The 17438-nt window shown below is 38.6% G+C and overlaps 2 protein-coding genes and 1 long non-coding RNA gene across 3 annotated transcripts in view; 2 read left to right on the forward strand and 1 right to left on the reverse strand.

Moving 5' to 3' along the window:
* On the forward strand, positions 1 to 7017 carry pigh (phosphatidylinositol glycan anchor biosynthesis class H). Its single transcript, XM_002931480.5, has 4 exons — positions 1 to 320; positions 3312 to 3521; positions 4851 to 4934; positions 6184 to 7017. Exons 1-4 carry the CDS (start codon positions 144 to 146, stop codon positions 6277 to 6279), a joined length of 567 nt encoding a protein of 188 aa, XP_002931526.1. The 5' UTR covers positions 1 to 143; the 3' UTR covers positions 6280 to 7017.
* Positions 7003 to 17438, reverse strand: part of pdgfrl.2 (platelet-derived growth factor receptor-like, gene 2) — a 22517-nt gene continuing 12081 nt past the window's right edge. Inside the window, exons 4-7 of the mRNA XM_002931505.5 lie at positions 13928 to 14221; positions 12836 to 12975; positions 9153 to 9364; positions 7003 to 8245 (exon numbers count right to left, since the gene is read on the reverse strand). Of these exons, the coding sequence (XP_002931551.2) occupies positions 8233 to 8245; positions 9153 to 9364; positions 12836 to 12975; positions 13928 to 14221 (659 nt within the window). The 3' untranslated portion in view covers positions 7003 to 8232. The remainder of the gene's footprint in view (positions 8246 to 9152; positions 9365 to 12835; positions 12976 to 13927; positions 14222 to 17438) is intronic.
* LOC116410868 lies at positions 14220 to 16201 on the forward strand. The gene is made up of 2 exons (XR_004222699.1): positions 14220 to 14945; positions 15824 to 16201. It is a non-coding gene; the product is annotated as an uncharacterized LOC116410868 (long non-coding RNA).

Raw genomic sequence — 17438 nt, forward strand, 5'->3', positions numbered from 1 at the left:
TGGCTTTTGTATGGCCGGATGGGCAAAACTGAAGTAACCCTTAGTTTTCTACCAAACCAGAGGCTCTCTGAAACTAAGGGCTTAACCAGAATTGTCCGCACTCCGTTTTGATGCCGGAGAAGCTGTAGAACAGAGCGAGGAGAATGGGAACTAAAGAGTTCCTGGACGCGCACGGCGAGAAAATCACTCTGCACCAAGAAGCCCACAGCGTCTCCTGCAGGGAGTTCAGTGTCGTCTGCCCTAAGCTGTCGGTGCGAAGCGTAACGTCGTGCACCTGTGCAGTATGGCTCGCAGCGTATGCGATTTTCGCTTACACGCAGGTCTGGCGGGTTACAAACATGCCTTTTGTTTATTAGCTGCTTCGTTTGTATTAGATTGTTGTGTCCTTCACTCGCCTGCCACTCTGCCTCCCTCCGCCTAGCGGAGTAGTATGGGCGCGGCAGGTTTATATTATTTATTAGGCTTTATAAAAGGGAGAGTCTCGCTGTGTGAACAGGGGTGAAAGGCAGGGAGCTCAGTAAAGTTTGTATTTACTTTTATGGCGAAAGTGTATTTTCCAATTGTGTGTTGTGCCTCATGAGAGTCAATGAAGGAAAAATTCGCTTTGTTGTGTGGAAGCACAAAATGAAATGATGGGGTCATTTATAAGCACTAGGCAAGTTTGCCCCTGGATAGTAACCCATAGCAACCAATCAGAACCTTGCCTCATGGGGCAGAGTGCTGCCAGTTACCACAGACTGCAAATAACTCTAGGAGCCAAATTCAGCTCTTCTAGTGCTCTTTCTCTTCACTAGCAATGCCTCTGCTTCGGGCCTGCTCCAGTGCTAAACAGGTGAGGCGGCTGCACTGGGGATGTTGCCTTGGGCACTAGCAGCCCCAAAAACACTGCTGCAACAGGGGATGCAACAAATCCATTTAGTGCAACCAATCAGTGATTAGCTATTTTTGACCAGTTGCAGGTAGTACAGTGAAAGCATACACTTGATTAGTTGCTGTGTGTTTATAAATTCCACCCAGTGACTTTCTGCATACTGCCAAAGGGAGTAATGGGTGCACCATGAGCCTTGTTGCAACAGATTTTGTAAAACCCTGTTCTCTAAATACAGAGTAGATGCAGTGAAAGAGATATATCCACCTGCTAACAAAAATCAAGCGAATAGAAGTGGACTTTACGCCACATGTCACCGTGCCAGAAATTAGGCACATAAATATTCTTCATTTCTGTTTGTTCATTTCTGACTTATATTTCTTTGTAATATTGTCCTATTGCATTTATATTTGTACTCTCTAATTACAGTGAGGAACATAAGTATTTGAACACCCTGAAATTTTGCAAGTTCTCTCACTTAGAAATCATGGAGGGGTCTGAAATCCACATTGTAGTTGCATTCCCGCTGTGAGAGACGGCATTAAAAAAAACATTCAGGAAATCACATTGTATGATTTTTAAAGAATTTATTTGTATTGCACTTCTGCACATAAGTATTTGAACACCTGGCCATCAGCAAGAATTCTGGCTCTCAAAGACCTGTTACTCTGCCTTTAAGGCTGATGCCACACGTGGCGTTTTTACGCTGCGTATTTTCTAATTCTCTCAGCGGCTGAAAAACGCCTGATATCATCATCCATAGAAATAACTTGAAAAGACTCGAAGCAAACCACACAATGCGGAAATACGCTAGAAAACGCCTTAGCACAGATTTTTCAAGCGTTGGCTGAAATACGCCAGTATTTGCAAAGCAAGCTATTCCTATGTATACACAAAGGCAGCTGCCAGACCTAGCTGAAATACGCAGCGTTTTTTACTATTTTGCACTGTTAGCACCATGGAAACGGGATTTGCTACGTCACCAGTACTAGGCTGAAAAACGCCATAGTCAGAGGCTGTGTGGCTTGTGCGGCGTTTTTAGGCTGAGAAAAAACGCAGTGTAAAAACGCCACGTGTGGCATCAGCCTTAATAGTCCACCTGCACGGAAGGTTCCCGTGCTCAAGTAATCACATGTCCAGGCCCGTCTGAAGTTTGCCAATGACCATCTGGATGATCCAGAGGAGGCATGGGAGAAAGTCATGTGGTCAGATGAGACCAAAGTAGAACTTTTTGGTCTGAACTTCACCCGCCGTGTTTGGAGGAAAAATAAGCATGAGTTGCATCCCAAGAACACCATCCCTACTGTGAAGCATGGGGGTGGTAATATCATGCTTTGGGGGTGCTTTTCTGCAAAGGGGACAGGATGACTGCACTGTATTAAGGAGAGGATGAATGGGGCCATGTATTGTCAGATTTTGAGCAACAACCTCCTTCCCTCGGTCAGAGCATTGAAGATGATATGACCCGAAGCACGCAGCCAGGATAACCAAGGAGTGGCTCTGTAAGAGGCATATCAAGGTTCTGGAGTGGCCTAGCCAGTCTCCAGACCTAAATCCAATAGAAAATCTTTGGAGGGAGCTGAAACTCCATGTTGCTCAGCAACAGCCCCGAAACCTGACAGATCTAGCGGAGATCTGTGTGGAGGAGTGGGCCAAAATCCCTGTTGCAGTGTGTGCAAACCTGGTCAAGAACTACAGGAAACGTTTAACCTCTGTAATTGCAAACAAAGGTTTCTGTACCAAATATTAACACCTGATTCTCAGGTGTTCAAATACTTATGTGCAACAGTGCAATACAAATAAATTCTTTAAAAATCATACAATGTGATTTTCTGATTTTTTTTTTTTAATGCTGTCTCTCACAGTGGGAATGCACCTACAATGTGAATTTCAGACCCCTCCATGATTTCTAAGTGGGAGAACTTGCAAAATCCCAGGGTATTTAAATACTTATGTTCCTCACTGTATATATTTATCATGCATTGTATGTTATATAATTCCCTATTGCAAAATATATATAAGGATGTAAAAAAAATTGCTAGGGGGTGCCAACTTCTGAATCAGCCTAAAAGAGCTAGTAACTGACAAAAGATGTGTGACCTAAATTTATACAAATGTGCAAGTATTTGGGTACTGTAGTATTGTCATCTCTGACTGAATAATATAACAGTTGAATCCCAAACTTGACAAAAAATCTAAAAAGAAAATTTAAAAAGAAAATCACATTTTTATTTGAAAATCTGTATTTCTTTTTTAATTTTCTTTTTTGATATTTTTTTTTTTGTCAAGTTTGGGATACAATTGTTATATTATTTGATTTGCCCTTTAATCCAGGGGCTGTGTCCCAATGACTTTGGCCCTGTTTGACTGGGCATTTGGCATCCTCTTTTTGATAAAACCGTTCTGACTGAACACTTCATTCTGTATCTGTTTTCCTGTACAGAACACACTTGTTTTGTCTGCTGCAATAATTTGCACAATTTGCGGCCTGCTACTCTACCTCCATTTCATGAAGATTGACCAGGAGTCGTTACTGCTTATCGGCAGCCTTGGGATTCAGCTGACCACCTCATTTGCATCAGGCAAAGAAAGCACAGTGTTCATAGAAATGTGCAGAGTGAAAGATGTTGTCATCAATGAAGCATTCTTTATGGTAGGAGACCATTTTGCCCCCCCACCCCCCAAAAAAAGCACATTATGTATTTCTTTAAAGACCAACTCCACCTTAAAAGACCCTTTTTAAAAAAATAACACATTTTTCCTCAAGCTGGTTTGCAGCATGTAATCCTGTCTAATTACAAAATCTTAAAGTGTGTTTTTCCATATTCTGGTATCGGACTGGCTGATTCCCATTATCTGCAAAACTAAAAATATTTTGACGCAATGCTGGTACATACTGGTGGTGCATTTTTATAGGAGTGCATTGGCCTAAAGCAGAAGGTTAGCACTTTTGTACACTGGAGGCTGAATAACAAAGTTGCACCAGCATTTCCTGGTGTTATAAAATTTGGGATTCACTGAATATATACTCAGTACTGCATTCTCAACAAAAGAAAGGTAAATAACTAGATATGAACCCTATTTTCTATAGGTGTGGTATCTATTATACAGAATGGTTTGGACATGATATTTTCTGATTAAAAGAATCGCATTTTCCATAGTGTCACATTTAGGGGCAGTTCAATTACCTTTTAGTGTGATGTTTTGAGACAATTTGTCTTTATTTATTTTGCAGATTTTGAATTGTATATCTTTTTGTTTAGCAGCTCTCCAGTTTTGAATTGCATTTGAAATGTATTGAAAGTTAATGTATTGAAAGTTAACTTAAAGGTTCACTTTTAAACAAGCAATTGGCAACTTGGGTGATGTTAACCAAACTTGTATAAATACATGCCAATGGGTTTTTTATGTTCAAATGTTTTTGGTAATCTTGAGGTAATGCCTCAGATGCTGGATAATACGTCCCATATGTGTTATATGTTAGATGGAGCATACAGTGAAAACTATGAGAAAAACATTTGCTGTTAAAACCTTAATTGCATTACTACAAATTCTTCAGACAACACTGAAACCAGTTTCCTCAGAATTCTTATCACTCTGTTGCTGTGGATAAAGCTAGGAGGAAGGCTTCTAGTGGCAGCATCGCTGTAGGCTGCATCCTGACATACTACTGGGATTCGACATGTCATACCACAGTTAAGGTTCTTTGGCCCTCTAGTTTAGTGTCGGACTGGAGTGTCCAAGGACCACTGGGACCCCAGTCACCTTGGGGCCCCCCACCCCAGTCACACCTCCTCCACCACCCACACCAGGTTGCATTCTTATACTTGTGTTGCAATCTTAGGGGGTAAGGGGGGAGGGCCTTAGGCAGGGATCAGGCCTGGGACGCCGGGGCCAACCGGGTTTTTTCCTGGTGTAAAAACTTTACCCATTGTAAAGTTACATTTAAAACTCCTACTAACTTTAATCTGGTTTCTTTCAGCAAAAGGTTGTCTACTACCTGTGCATACTGCTTAAAGATCCCACTGACCCAAAAGAGATTTCAGAAATTGTGCCTGTGTTTCAGGTAAGAAAATTCATTTGTTTGCCTTTCTCATTTTTCATAGCATTATACTTGACTAACTTTAGTGTGCCCCAATTCTGCTCCTTTGGCTCCTTCATAACAGAAAAAAAGGAAATAGCCAGGGTTACGACTTACCATTGCACCCTTTTGATTTGTTAAAAATTACAAGTGTTTGAATAAATGTAGTAGAACTTCCATTAAAGTTAATGTGTGCCAAGACAACCTCCATTTCTGCACCCCTTGTGAAGGAGGCAAAGAAGGGGAAAAAAACTACCTTTAAAATTAAAGCACATTTTATAGGATTAATAGTCATCTCTTTGGCAGAGGAGGTGGACAAAGATGTTTAGATATCTCAAAAATAAAGTAACTGTTTGGTCTGGCCCAAATACATTTTGTTAATCATTTGAATGTCTCCATTTTTACTGATGCATCCTTTGGTAGGAAGGTTCAGCAGGTGGTCGTTGAAGTTCTATTTCCCAGTCTTGAAATTGCATTATTTTACCCCATAATATGTCTGTGTGCTGCAGGGTGCATGAAAAAATAGAAGCGTATTACTAACCTATATTCTGATTTCTTAGAATCAACAGCAGCACACTCTAATATTTTTCTTTTCTATTTCCTTCAAGAAAAAAAAAATGTATGGTACCATACATTCCTAACTGACTAGTGCAGAAGTGGAGACTCTGGAAACATTGTTTGGTTACTTTATTCTAACAGCATCCTATTTGCAATCTTTTGAAATTTGTGGGTTACCTTACCTGCTGTAGCACCAGTTTGTGTCTACAGACTCAAAAGTGCCTGTGTCAAAACTATCATACATTGTAACTGTTATCTGCTGCATGGCCTCCTGTAGACACTTTGACAACAACCTGATGCCAGAAAGAACATGCTAGCATAGCTAGCAAGAGGAACATAATTATACATATACTTCTTCATATTGTCTTGGGGCAATAGGCAATGTATAAACTGAAAGTTTACTGATCCTTTGAATGGATGACCTGCTTTAAAAATTGTATTAAAATCTATTTGCCTTAAGGAGGCTATACACTGCAGGATCTGCTCTGTTGGAGAAATTTCCAAGAGAGTAGATATGGCCCTGTTTGGCCACCCATATGCTGTGCCAAATTGCGCTGATTGATCATTGTCCCGGTTTGGCCCATGTATAGCCAGCTTTTTTTCTTCTGTTTAAAACGACCTTTTTATGTTGATTAATTAACCTGTTTTTTCAACATATTCTGTTATCCATATATAGAGCTCCAAGCCCCGCATGGACTGTTTGACAGATGTTTACAGAAGCTGTCAGGAGATCTTATCTGTGAAGAGCCATAACGTGGCAACTATGGACTAACCTTGGATATTAGATATGACAGAAGTTATTATTACTGAAATAGAATTATAATGACAGAAGTCTACAATGATAGGAGATCTGGTTCCAGCTAGTTACTACAACTTGTTGTAGAGTCTTTTTGGATGCAGGAAAATCTTGGTGGTACTACCTAGCATTGGGATTTCTAATTATGGTCTGTCTAGTATTGTCAAAAGATACTGTTTTTTTATATTTCGTTTTATTTCGTATATTTTAATTTAGATAACTCATGAGAATCCACTTTTTACTATTATATTTGAAATTTTTTAAAAAATCCTGTAGTGATCAGCATTTATCAAATTTACTATATTAGAGGTAAATCTCAATTTGCCAATATTTGAGAATAATACATGCAGCGCATATTCCTCTGCAAAGATTATGGGTCAGAGTAAACAAAGGGCAAAAAACACTTTACACATTTCTCTAAAATATACTCCCAAAATATACTTGATTTGTAGTATTTTCTAACTCTTAGAGGCAGATGAAAACAATGATAAATTAAATGTTTTTCAAAATGTGCGCTTATTTATTACAAAGCATGAATCTCAGAAACTTGATTGTGTTTAAAATATAAAAAAAGCAATTCAAATGCAGCAAAATCCTATTTTACCCATCGTATTTAATAATATTGCCAGATTTCAATCACAAAAAATCAAATTGAAAATAGCTTGAATTTTGCTAATAAAACACCCACTGACTCCTTCATAAACTTTCCAGCTTTTATTTGAGCTTCATTATTTTACACTTAATAAATCTCAAATACATGTTTCAGAAATTCACATTCTTGATTTTTACTGCAAAAAAAGAAAAAAAACTGTTGCTAAATCTGCCCGATAATGTGCAGAATAATATTTTTACCAATGAATAAATATAGTACATGGCTGTGTACAATAGCGACATTTCTCTTATCGACCACCGCTAACCAATGAATTCCATGTGTTACAATAGCAAGGCTTGCAGAACATTGTTTCTTTAACTCAACTGATTATGCAATTGATTGCTATTGACACTTTAGTCAATTAAATATTTACATACAAAGTCCCATGACATTAATTTATATTATAATTATTAGCAGGTCACATCTGCTTCACAAAATTAAGTATATTTAAGACAAGTCCTTTACTATTAGGGGCAACGCGCTAGCTGCAAAACAAAGCAGTGTGCCATTTTCTCACATGCTATGTGGCATGGCGCAAAAAATAGGCATCACTGAGTTATGTGGCCACATAAATTCATATATCCGAAGACAATTTAGCCTTATTAATTCTAGTAATAGGTATGTTATCCTTTATACTACACAAAATTATATATAATTTCTCATTATTTGGGTTCAGTGGTACCAGATTTGCAGTTCTGCCCCTTTATGCAAACAACAAGCAGAACGACTGCAACCCCACAAAGCACTCTGAGACTTAAAGTGAATATATAACAGCTGGAAGAGCTGACAAGGATGAAGGTTTATAGTGTTTTAAAATGAGGCTGGCTAAGCGGTCACCTGCAAGATCATAAGTAGCTGTTCATAAGATTATAAAATACATTTTAGTTATAGGAGTACACATTTATTACTTAACTGAGGTATATGATAAACATACAGAAACATTTTACATGGACAGTAATTTAAAGTTTTTGTGACATTTGTAGAAGAAAACATGGTTTAAGTCTACACTATGCAAAACTTCCATACCAAAGAAACATGCGTATTTAGAAATAACCTGTTTTTCATAAACCATCATTACAACAGCACAAAGAAAAACATATGCATTATATGTATTGGCTGTTAATGAAACAACCCCCTCATTTGTATCATATTTGCAGGACTCAGCTCTTCATTGTAGAAATATTTCAGCAAGCATCTGAATGAGAAAAATATTCTTCATAACATTTCAAAATGGCATCTCTTATAATAGCAGTGACTTCTTTTTGGTTCATACAAAATTAAGCTGTGCTCCTAGGAGACAAAATAAAGGCAGATGCAATATATAAGACGAAGGGTAAGAGAAAAAGAGTCACGGAAATAGAAACGAGAGAGATATCCTACTGCTCTTATATTAGAAAAGCCTGTGCTAATCGTGACTTGGGATTGATTTTAAATAGTATTTGCATCTCTCTACAGCCACAGTGTGATGGGATGACTTCCCATCTTGTTAAGAATAGGGCTTATTTATGAATGCAAGTGTATTGTACAAAGTACAATTTTAGGTCTTCGTGTTTTTTCCCCCCCCATTATATATGGTTTCACCATAATTCTAGCGTAATAGTGGCCTTAAGGTGGCAATATGCCTGGGACAATACACTAAATATACATACTTATACACATACATTAAAACTCGATTGTATGTGTGTGTCGGTACTAATTGGCTGTAGTTGCACTAACAATTTTCCTTTTAATGTCTTTCTGGTCATTTCCCCTAGTTCTTTTGAAGCAAGTGTGCTGCATCAGTAGGGGAACTTTCATATTATCGTAACAAGAGGCAGGACAACACAGCAGCACCAAACGCTACTATGCAGAGGTGTATGTTTAAAAAAATGGTGCTGATTTGTGCAATGACTTCTGTTAGTTTTGCAACTGCAAAAATGGTTCATATGATAGTTCTCTAATGAAAACTTTATTGCAGCATGAAACAACCTTGAAGATTTTCTAATTAAATATAGTCTGCCTCTCTGTGATTGAAAGTCCTTCTACTGGCAACATGGCAGTATATTTGCTAAGAAAGTATGGACTGTGTATCCTTCATAGCGGTTACCTTATAATCAACATGGGTAGGATAATGCTTCAAAACTGCACTGTCATCTTGGATTTCTGTTTAAGAAATGCATCATATTATCATCATAAGCTGGGGTCCCCAGCATGTTACCTTTGGTTCCTTCCTCTGGCTGCTGGAGGTAGCACAGTGACTTTTGTGGTTACTGTTGTGCTGCCCTGCAGATTTTGGGCAGTGCAGGTGTAAGTTCCATCATCTACTGTGCGAGCTTCATCTATACTCAGGATACTCAGTGATTCTTGCATTAACTGTCCACCCTGTCTTGTCTGATGTGTGCTTTCTCTGACATATAGAGGCCTTCCAATCTGTTATTAGTAATTATTAGTAATAAGTGCACAGATTAGAGTTTTCGTACATGTGAAGGAGGGAGGAGTTTGCAGAGGTGCCTTAAAGTTTTTTTTTTTACTCTGCTTTTCATGGGATTATATTGAAAAGATTTTCAGCAACAGCATAAAAAATTGTGAAAGAAATACTGGAGAAAGTTAGAAATAAATGTCCCCAATACTCTGGTATATTATTAACAGAGGCATGGCTGCCATCAGGGGGTACAAGGAGGACTGCAAAGGGCTGGTGCTCAGTGACAGCTTTGCTTTGATAAATGCATTGGTTAAACTTTCCTAACAGTAAGGAAAGTGTTAATAAATGTGATTAATGATGCTAGTGCTCTCTCTTTTGCACTTAAAGAAATATTACACAACTCCCAACATATTAGTTTTTTTTAAAAAAGGACTATTTAGGGCATGGCTCAATACACCATCACTCTTTGTTACATCCATACATTGTACTGATCCATCTAATACAACACACCGTAAGCCCCTGTCTCATATGGGTTCAGCCTTTGGGACTGTGCCATGAAAATTAGGACCATTGGGTGGGCTAAAGCTATGATCCCCAAATGTCCCTCTTTCAAATATTGTTTATGCACTCTTTCAAATAGTTCTGGGTCATCCTGCCAGTATATAATGCTATCATAGGATATTAGACTTAGGGGCATATTTATTAAGCTGTGTAAAGCGAATTTGCTGAAAAAAATGGCATAAAAAGCTGTGTAAAATAAACCGAGAAGATCACCATTCAATTGCCAGATTTTACGCCGTTATTTTGCGTAAGTTTCGGCGAAGAAATAACACATAAAAAAATGACGCCTATTTAACGCAGTTTTTTTACACAGAGAAGCCTGGCAATGTATTGTGAATTTTTTCGCCGTTTTTTACACAGCGTATGCCCAGGGCTCGGAAATAGGGGTAGGCAGAGTAGGCGGCTGAATAGGGCGCAATCACTGGGTGGTGAACATTAAAGGGGAAAGAATTTTTTTTTTTTTTAATTTTTTAGTAGTATTTTATTAGTTTACTTTGACGTTAATAGAACCGCCTCCCCCAACCCCCCTCTGGCATGATGTGTTTGTATTTCCTCTTGGGACCCAGCCAGGAGCACTCCCAACCCTTCTATTTATCGGAGCTTACCTCCGTGTTAAAGTTTGCGCTGTGTGCATGCGTAATAGGCAGTGGCGCACCCATATGCATGCGTGTCATTCAAAATATGGCAGCCAGAGGGACAGAAGCGCTGGGGTGCTGAGGCCTGAGCAGGACCGCTGGCTGAGAGTGATGTTTACAGACAGGCTGCTTTTACAGGAAGTGGGGGCAATTCTTGATTGCTGCTGCTGGCACAGGTACATATGACTGGGGTCAAACTGGGCACAATTTGGATTGGCTGCCTGCTAGCATATATACAGATTGGGGCAAATTGGGCAATATGAGGAACTGGCTGCTGCTGGTACAGATGGGGCCATGTTGGGTGCTGGCACAGGTACAGATGGGGCCATGTTGGGTGCTAGCACAGGTACAGATGGGGGGGCAATAATGAGGGATTGGCTGCTGCTGGCACAAGTACAGATGGGGCAATATGTTGGGTGCTGCTGGCACAGGTACAAATGGGGGATATGTTGGGTGCTGCTGGCACAGGTACAAATGGGGGATATGTTGGCTGCCGGCACAGGTATAGATGGAGGCAATATGTTGGGTGGTGCTGGCACAAGTACAGATGGGGGCAATATGTTGGGTGCTGGCACAGATACATGGGGACAATATGGTGGCTGTTGGCACTGGTACATGGGGGCAATTGGGGGGCTTATTTTATGTGGCATGATGATGGCAGCTGCCCATTTATTAATTCTATCTACTTGGGCTGTGGCTGGGCTTCAGGTAGGGGCAATACATGTGACTATGCTGTGACTGGGGGGTGGTTGCTGCTGTGCTGGAACTGATAAAGGTAATGCATGCTGTGACTAGGGGTGTGGTGCTGTTTCATGTGTGCTGTGATTATTTGGTTTTAGGTTTGGGCTGATATGCTGCCTGTGACTGTTTTGTGTTATGTATTTAAAAAAAAATTAAAATATTATACTTTAAAATGCAGGTAAGCTGGAAATTGTAATGTGGGGCGGCTCGACTAGGGGGGGGGGGGGTGTCGCTGATTGAAGCCCTTGCCTAGAGTGCCAAAATACCTTGGCCTGGCCCTGAATATGCCCCTTAGGCTTGTTTTTGCTTTATTCATCCTGTTAAGGGTTTGAATTCTTGTAGCGAAGTCTTGGTCCAAAAATTGTCTTATATTGTCTGTGTATATATATATATATATATATATATAGCAAGACAATGAGCCGCACACGCAGGGACTTTTTTAGAAAACAAAAAATTTCTTTAATGAAAACGATCCAACGTTTCGAGCACCAACTGTGCTCTTCCTCAGGGACAAACCTGCACATAGAAGCAGTTCTGCAATACTTTATGGCAATTCCAGATATATATATATATATATATATATATAGTTAAAAAAAAAAAACAGCAACACTGGGATTTCTTGTGAAAAAAGTGACAATGTGTATTTAAAGTAGCATGAACAGCCTAATTTGTGTGTGTATATATATATATATATATATATATATATATATCTGGAATTGCCATAAAGTATTGCAGAACTGCTTCTTTTTGTGTAAGCAAGAACTTTTAGGGGCATGTATATTACAGTGTGTAAGCCAACATCAGTGGTTATATATTGCCCATAGCAACCAATCAGCAATTAGATATGTACTGTCGCCCACAAGTTAGAAACCAAAAGCAAAGATCTGATTTGTTGCTATGGGCAACATCATCGGTGATGTTGGTTTACACACTATAATAAATATGCCCCTTAACAACATGCTTATACACCCCTCTTACCTAAAAACTGTTATTAGTAAATAATGCCATATACAGCTGTCTACGAAACCCTAAGGCAGGAAGGGGCAGTGTGAATAACTTAGGGGCCAACATCTAACCTACAGGCCTACAGTTGGTCTGCTCTTAGCTGGGCTATAACTTTCTTTCAAAGGGGAATTATCATGAAAGTTTAATATAAGTTTCATCTGACTGAAATAAGACATTTTATAAATATAATCAATAAAAGTTCTGTACAGTTTCTGAAATAATCAAATTCCTCTTCACTATCTCCCTCTCAGCATTCAACTTTCTTCATTCTCTCTTCATGCAGGAGTCTAGAGTCTGATTTTGATTGACAGGTCTGATACAGCCTTGGGGGAGTTCTCCTTTTGCCTAGAAGATGTATTAGAGCTCACTCTTTCCAAATGACTGGGGTTCATTTGGAGGGGTTAAACTTGATAGACATTGGTCTTTTTTCAAACCAACTTAACTATGTAATTGTAAATCTTGGCTCTCTATGTGCAGGTTTTTTGCCCTCTTTCAACAATCAGCTTATCTGAGTGGAAATTTAGAACTAGGCCTCACCTGCTGCCCAGGGTATTTCCACTCAAATTCCACACTGATTTCCAGTTCGCCCACAACAGAACATGTAACAACAAAATTTTCTCCAGCACGAACTGAACTCGAAGAGGCTGCTATGACAGGCTTGGGTAGAGATGATGGATCTAAAAAAAGAAATCATAGGAATTTACTTATAGGAAAGAATGTGTGAGAAGTCAAATACTGAAACAAAGGCTATTCTACATGAGTTAGCTTTACTTTTGCAACTATTCTAGTCACAGCAACATGGAAAAATACTTCTAACATGTTTCCTCCATGTCTGTGTATGTTTGCTCTAGCTACTCCAGTTTCCTCCTACAACATTATTTGTTGCATTAGCAATGAAAAGCAGTGCAGTTAATTAACTTATTTATCTTAATCTAACTTCTTTGGGTCTTTACAGCAAATGCAGTAGGAGTGTATATTTAATTCTAGCAAAAACCAACTTTGTAATAAAGCCCAACTGATTCTAGGGCTGCTATAAGGAGGGGTTTTGGGCTAAAAAGCATACTGGTGATGTTTCCCATTCAAATCAATAGAAGGCAGCAGGGTTCATTCTGGGTGCTTTTTGGCTCCGTGCAAATCGTCTACTGGCCTGGGCATAAAGTAAGAAAAAACCCTAAGAAAAAGTCTAGGAAACAAAGCATAGCTATAAAAAAAAATGATAAATAAAGACTATTTTTGCCACCAACTATATTTATTTGGTAAACATAGGTATATATTGCCCCTTTATATTTTATTTAAATGATTTAAAATGTAGAATTGTTTCCAGTTTTGAAGGATTCCCTTTCCTGGGCTAATTTAATCAGCAATTTAGCAACTATGAAATTTGTCAAAGTCAGATATGGGTAAACAGTAATAAAATTGTAATTCCTGAGCTTCTGCCTGTGTAATATACAAAATATGTTTCCATGCCAAGGCTGCTGCCTGTGTAGCACACTTAAAATATATTTTCTGGCCTTGGGCTATTTCCTGACTGCTCTAATACCCCACTTAGAATTTACTTTAATTTGCATATCAAACTTGTTAAAACAATATAAATCATTAGTCCAAATATGAAACAGAAATAATTCTTACAGTGGACATATATCAGCATGTATTTTGTTGACATCTGTCGAAGGCTTCCCCACTCTGCAATGCAATATAAAGACCCGGCAAGAGATGGCTGAGGCTGGTAAATGATGAAACCTTTTTTGACATCATAGTTGATTTTTACTCCATCAACATGAATCTGCTCGGGGGGAAACTCACGATGTAATGTCACCTTGGCTTGAGGGTTAGTGACCTGGCAGGGAAGCAGAGTAGGTTGTCTAGTACGCAGCTGGATAACCACATAATAGTCTTCTGTTGGAACAAATAGCTCTTGAGGATCTGCATTGAGAAAGAGAAGAAGGAATTAATAAAGGGTTGTTCAAGTGTCATGATGAAAGATTGATAAGTAATGTTGGTCACACATGTACTGATCACATTTTTATGTGTTTTCTGGCTGTATGATCTTGACTGATATCTATGAACTACATATATTAGTTGGGTTGTCAATCAGACAGGATAAAAAACTTCCCCTTATGATATACCGTGTCGGTCAGTGCATGATGCATTGGCAGATAGGGAAGTGAAGAGGAGATGAAATTTCTTTTTACTTCCTACTGCTTCATATGTTTTCACTGTCAGTCTGAACAGGTGGAAGAATAGAAAGATGGTCAATACAATCTATTCAGTCAATGGACCCCCCTTCCCGTTTACTATATGAGATGAGTCTGTGTATGGCTGCTTTAATATGCTGTGGAGTTTATTTTATTGCCCAGTAAACATTTACATGTGTTCTGCTAATATTAACCTCCTATGGATACAAATTCACCAATAGCAGTCTCTTTTCATAATAATGATCACAAATTTTATCAGAACTAATTACATAGGTTCAATAGGTTTACATTGGCTGAGGTTGAAGACTAGCTTTAGATTACATGGAGGAACTTTGCTTTTAATTTTAGACTCTAAAATATAATTCTTTCTGAAGGTCTTTGACAATGGTCTTCTCAGTAACTACATTGAAAGATCTTCCAGATGTAAAGCACTGATTAAGAAAACTTCCCAGGTAATACTGTAATATTTTTGTGACATAGAAGGCTTTCTGGTTGCTAGAAGCGTTTGACTTGATCTACTAAAAAGACATTTAGCTCTCATACTATCTCTTACTTTCCAAATTGCTAATTTCCACCTTTCCAAATTTGTATGAAATGGCCATCCTTGATTGAGAAGATAAGGATGTGTGGGGATTTTCAAAGGAAAACATGTCGCTAGACTAAATAGCTGAGGAAACCAACACCTCCCAGGCCATCAAGAAGAAAAAATATGATGACTTTTACTTTTGTGATAGTAAAGGTAATTATAGGCAACATACACAAAAAGTTAAGGCTAAGTCATATACACAAGTACAACGAAAGTGCAACAGCCCAAATTAGCTACAAGCATATAAAAGAGTGGTGATTGATCAATGCACATTCCCTGTCCCCACTAATAATTCAGTATCTGTGCAAGGTACTAAATGCTTGTAGCTTATTTGGCCAGGTCAGCAATTTCACTGTACTTGAGGATCTTACTTAGCCTTGGAGTGCTTCCAGAAACCCATTTTTTGTGTATTTTGTAATTTTTTTTTTATCAGGGAGAGGATTAAGCCTGTGTTTTGATCACAACTAAGACTAGTGCCTAGGTCAGGAGACACTTTTCCTAAGAAATTCAACCCATGCAGGGAGTCAGCCTACAAAAAATATGACCCGCAGTAAATAGTTGGGACAACCACATGGGGTTTACCTTGATGTGGTAGTGTGGCTTGCCAAATTTATGATCATATATTTGTAACTAAAAATCCCTGTTTTTGAAAATGTATATATCTGCACAGATACTTAGTTATTAGTGAAAAAGAGGACCAGGGAATGTGCACTGATCAATACCCTCTCTTTTGTATAATTATAGGCACGAACATCTATAGATGTGATTCTACCCAGTAGAAGGTTCCTATTGCTAAGAGAAGTGAAGGACTCTTGTTGCCCCCCTGGTTTGATGAGTCATACTGTATGTGCTTCCCAACCTGTTTTGCTTGCATTTGTGGAAAGATGAATCTAGTTCAATGACTTTCCCTTCAAGAGATTCTCTAGATGTCTAACTAGTCTCTCAAATGAAGTATATATTAATCATGTATATTATCCGAGATGTTTTGCTTTGCTTCTTTTTTTTAGTAGTTTCAAGAACTGCTACTGAAGGAGCCCGAGATGGTACTTAATTCATAGTTTACTTCATAGCTACTAATGTGCCTTTTATTTGTTGGCATACTAAAGCTTATGTTGACAAACATTTGCGGAATTTTTTTTATTACATTTTGAATCTCTACCATTGTCTTCTGGAAAGTATATCATTACATCTTTTATCAAGCCAAGATCTGAAGGAATGTTTAGTGTCATTGCTATTTATATTTACAATTATTAACACATAGAGATATGGCATCTATAATCCAGAATGCTCAGAATCTGGGGTTTTCTGATTAAGTCATCTTTCTGTAATTTGGATTTCCATACCTGCAGTCTACGAAACAAAATATATACACATAAATAAACCCGAAAGGATTGTTTTTACTTCAATAATGATTTGATGTTAGGATCAGGTTCAAGGTATTGTTTTATCATGGCACTTCTGTTATGACTTCTGCAGTTTTGGGTTGCCTTTTACATACTGATTGGCTAGAGTAGAGGTTTTAACAGATTACTGAGATAAAAGTTAAGTGCCAAAGTGATACTACATGTCATCCACATCACTTCCCATGTTTGAAAAACATGGGGTGGCTTACTGAACATGTCTGAAGACGCTGTGGCTTACAGCACTACCTAGGCTATGGCCATTACATGTTAGGATTTGCCCATTCTAGAACTGGGAACTTTCAGTTCATGGGCTGCTGCTACTCCAGGTTGAGCCACAGGAGGCAGTGTGAGTTCAGGATGGTAACTAATGGTGGTGACTGTTCATGCCGTTGCCTTTCTTGAGTCACACCTTTAGTCACATGATCCAGCTACAGGTAATTTCCTAACGAAAGGGCTTTTTTAACATGCCCCTTCCTGCTCTCTTGGCTGGATCATTAAACTAAACTACTGGTTGTGATCAATTCAACACTATCCTGAGTGTCCTGTTTAAGTATCCTATCCTTAAGTAAGTGTGTTCCTGCCCTGTGCCATTATTGTCACTGCTGATTTTCTGGTATGACCCTTGGCCTGTCTCATTTAATGCTTCCAAACGGACTGGTCTTTCAACCTGTATTTTTGGCTTACCTTTGTTAATTTTTACTTTGAAAGACTTATTTAAGCCTTTCTTTCACTGCATTTAATTCCAGTTTTTGTGTAAAGCACTAAACATACTTTCATCTGGTTACCTAGCTTCTCACAGCCAGTACTACAGCTGTTAATCTGGATAGCAATCCATACAATATGTGACTCTCACAAGCTACTCAAACGATAAAAGCAGATTCCCAGCAGGTATAGGCCAAAGACTATGTCAGAATATATGGTGAGCTACACACACGTGAGATCATTTGCTATCTTTT

This window comes from Xenopus tropicalis, chromosome 5 (genome assembly GCF_000004195.4).
Source record: "Xenopus tropicalis strain Nigerian chromosome 5, UCB_Xtro_10.0, whole genome shotgun sequence".
Classification (NCBI taxonomy): Eukaryota; Metazoa; Chordata; class Amphibia; order Anura; family Pipidae; genus Xenopus; species Xenopus tropicalis.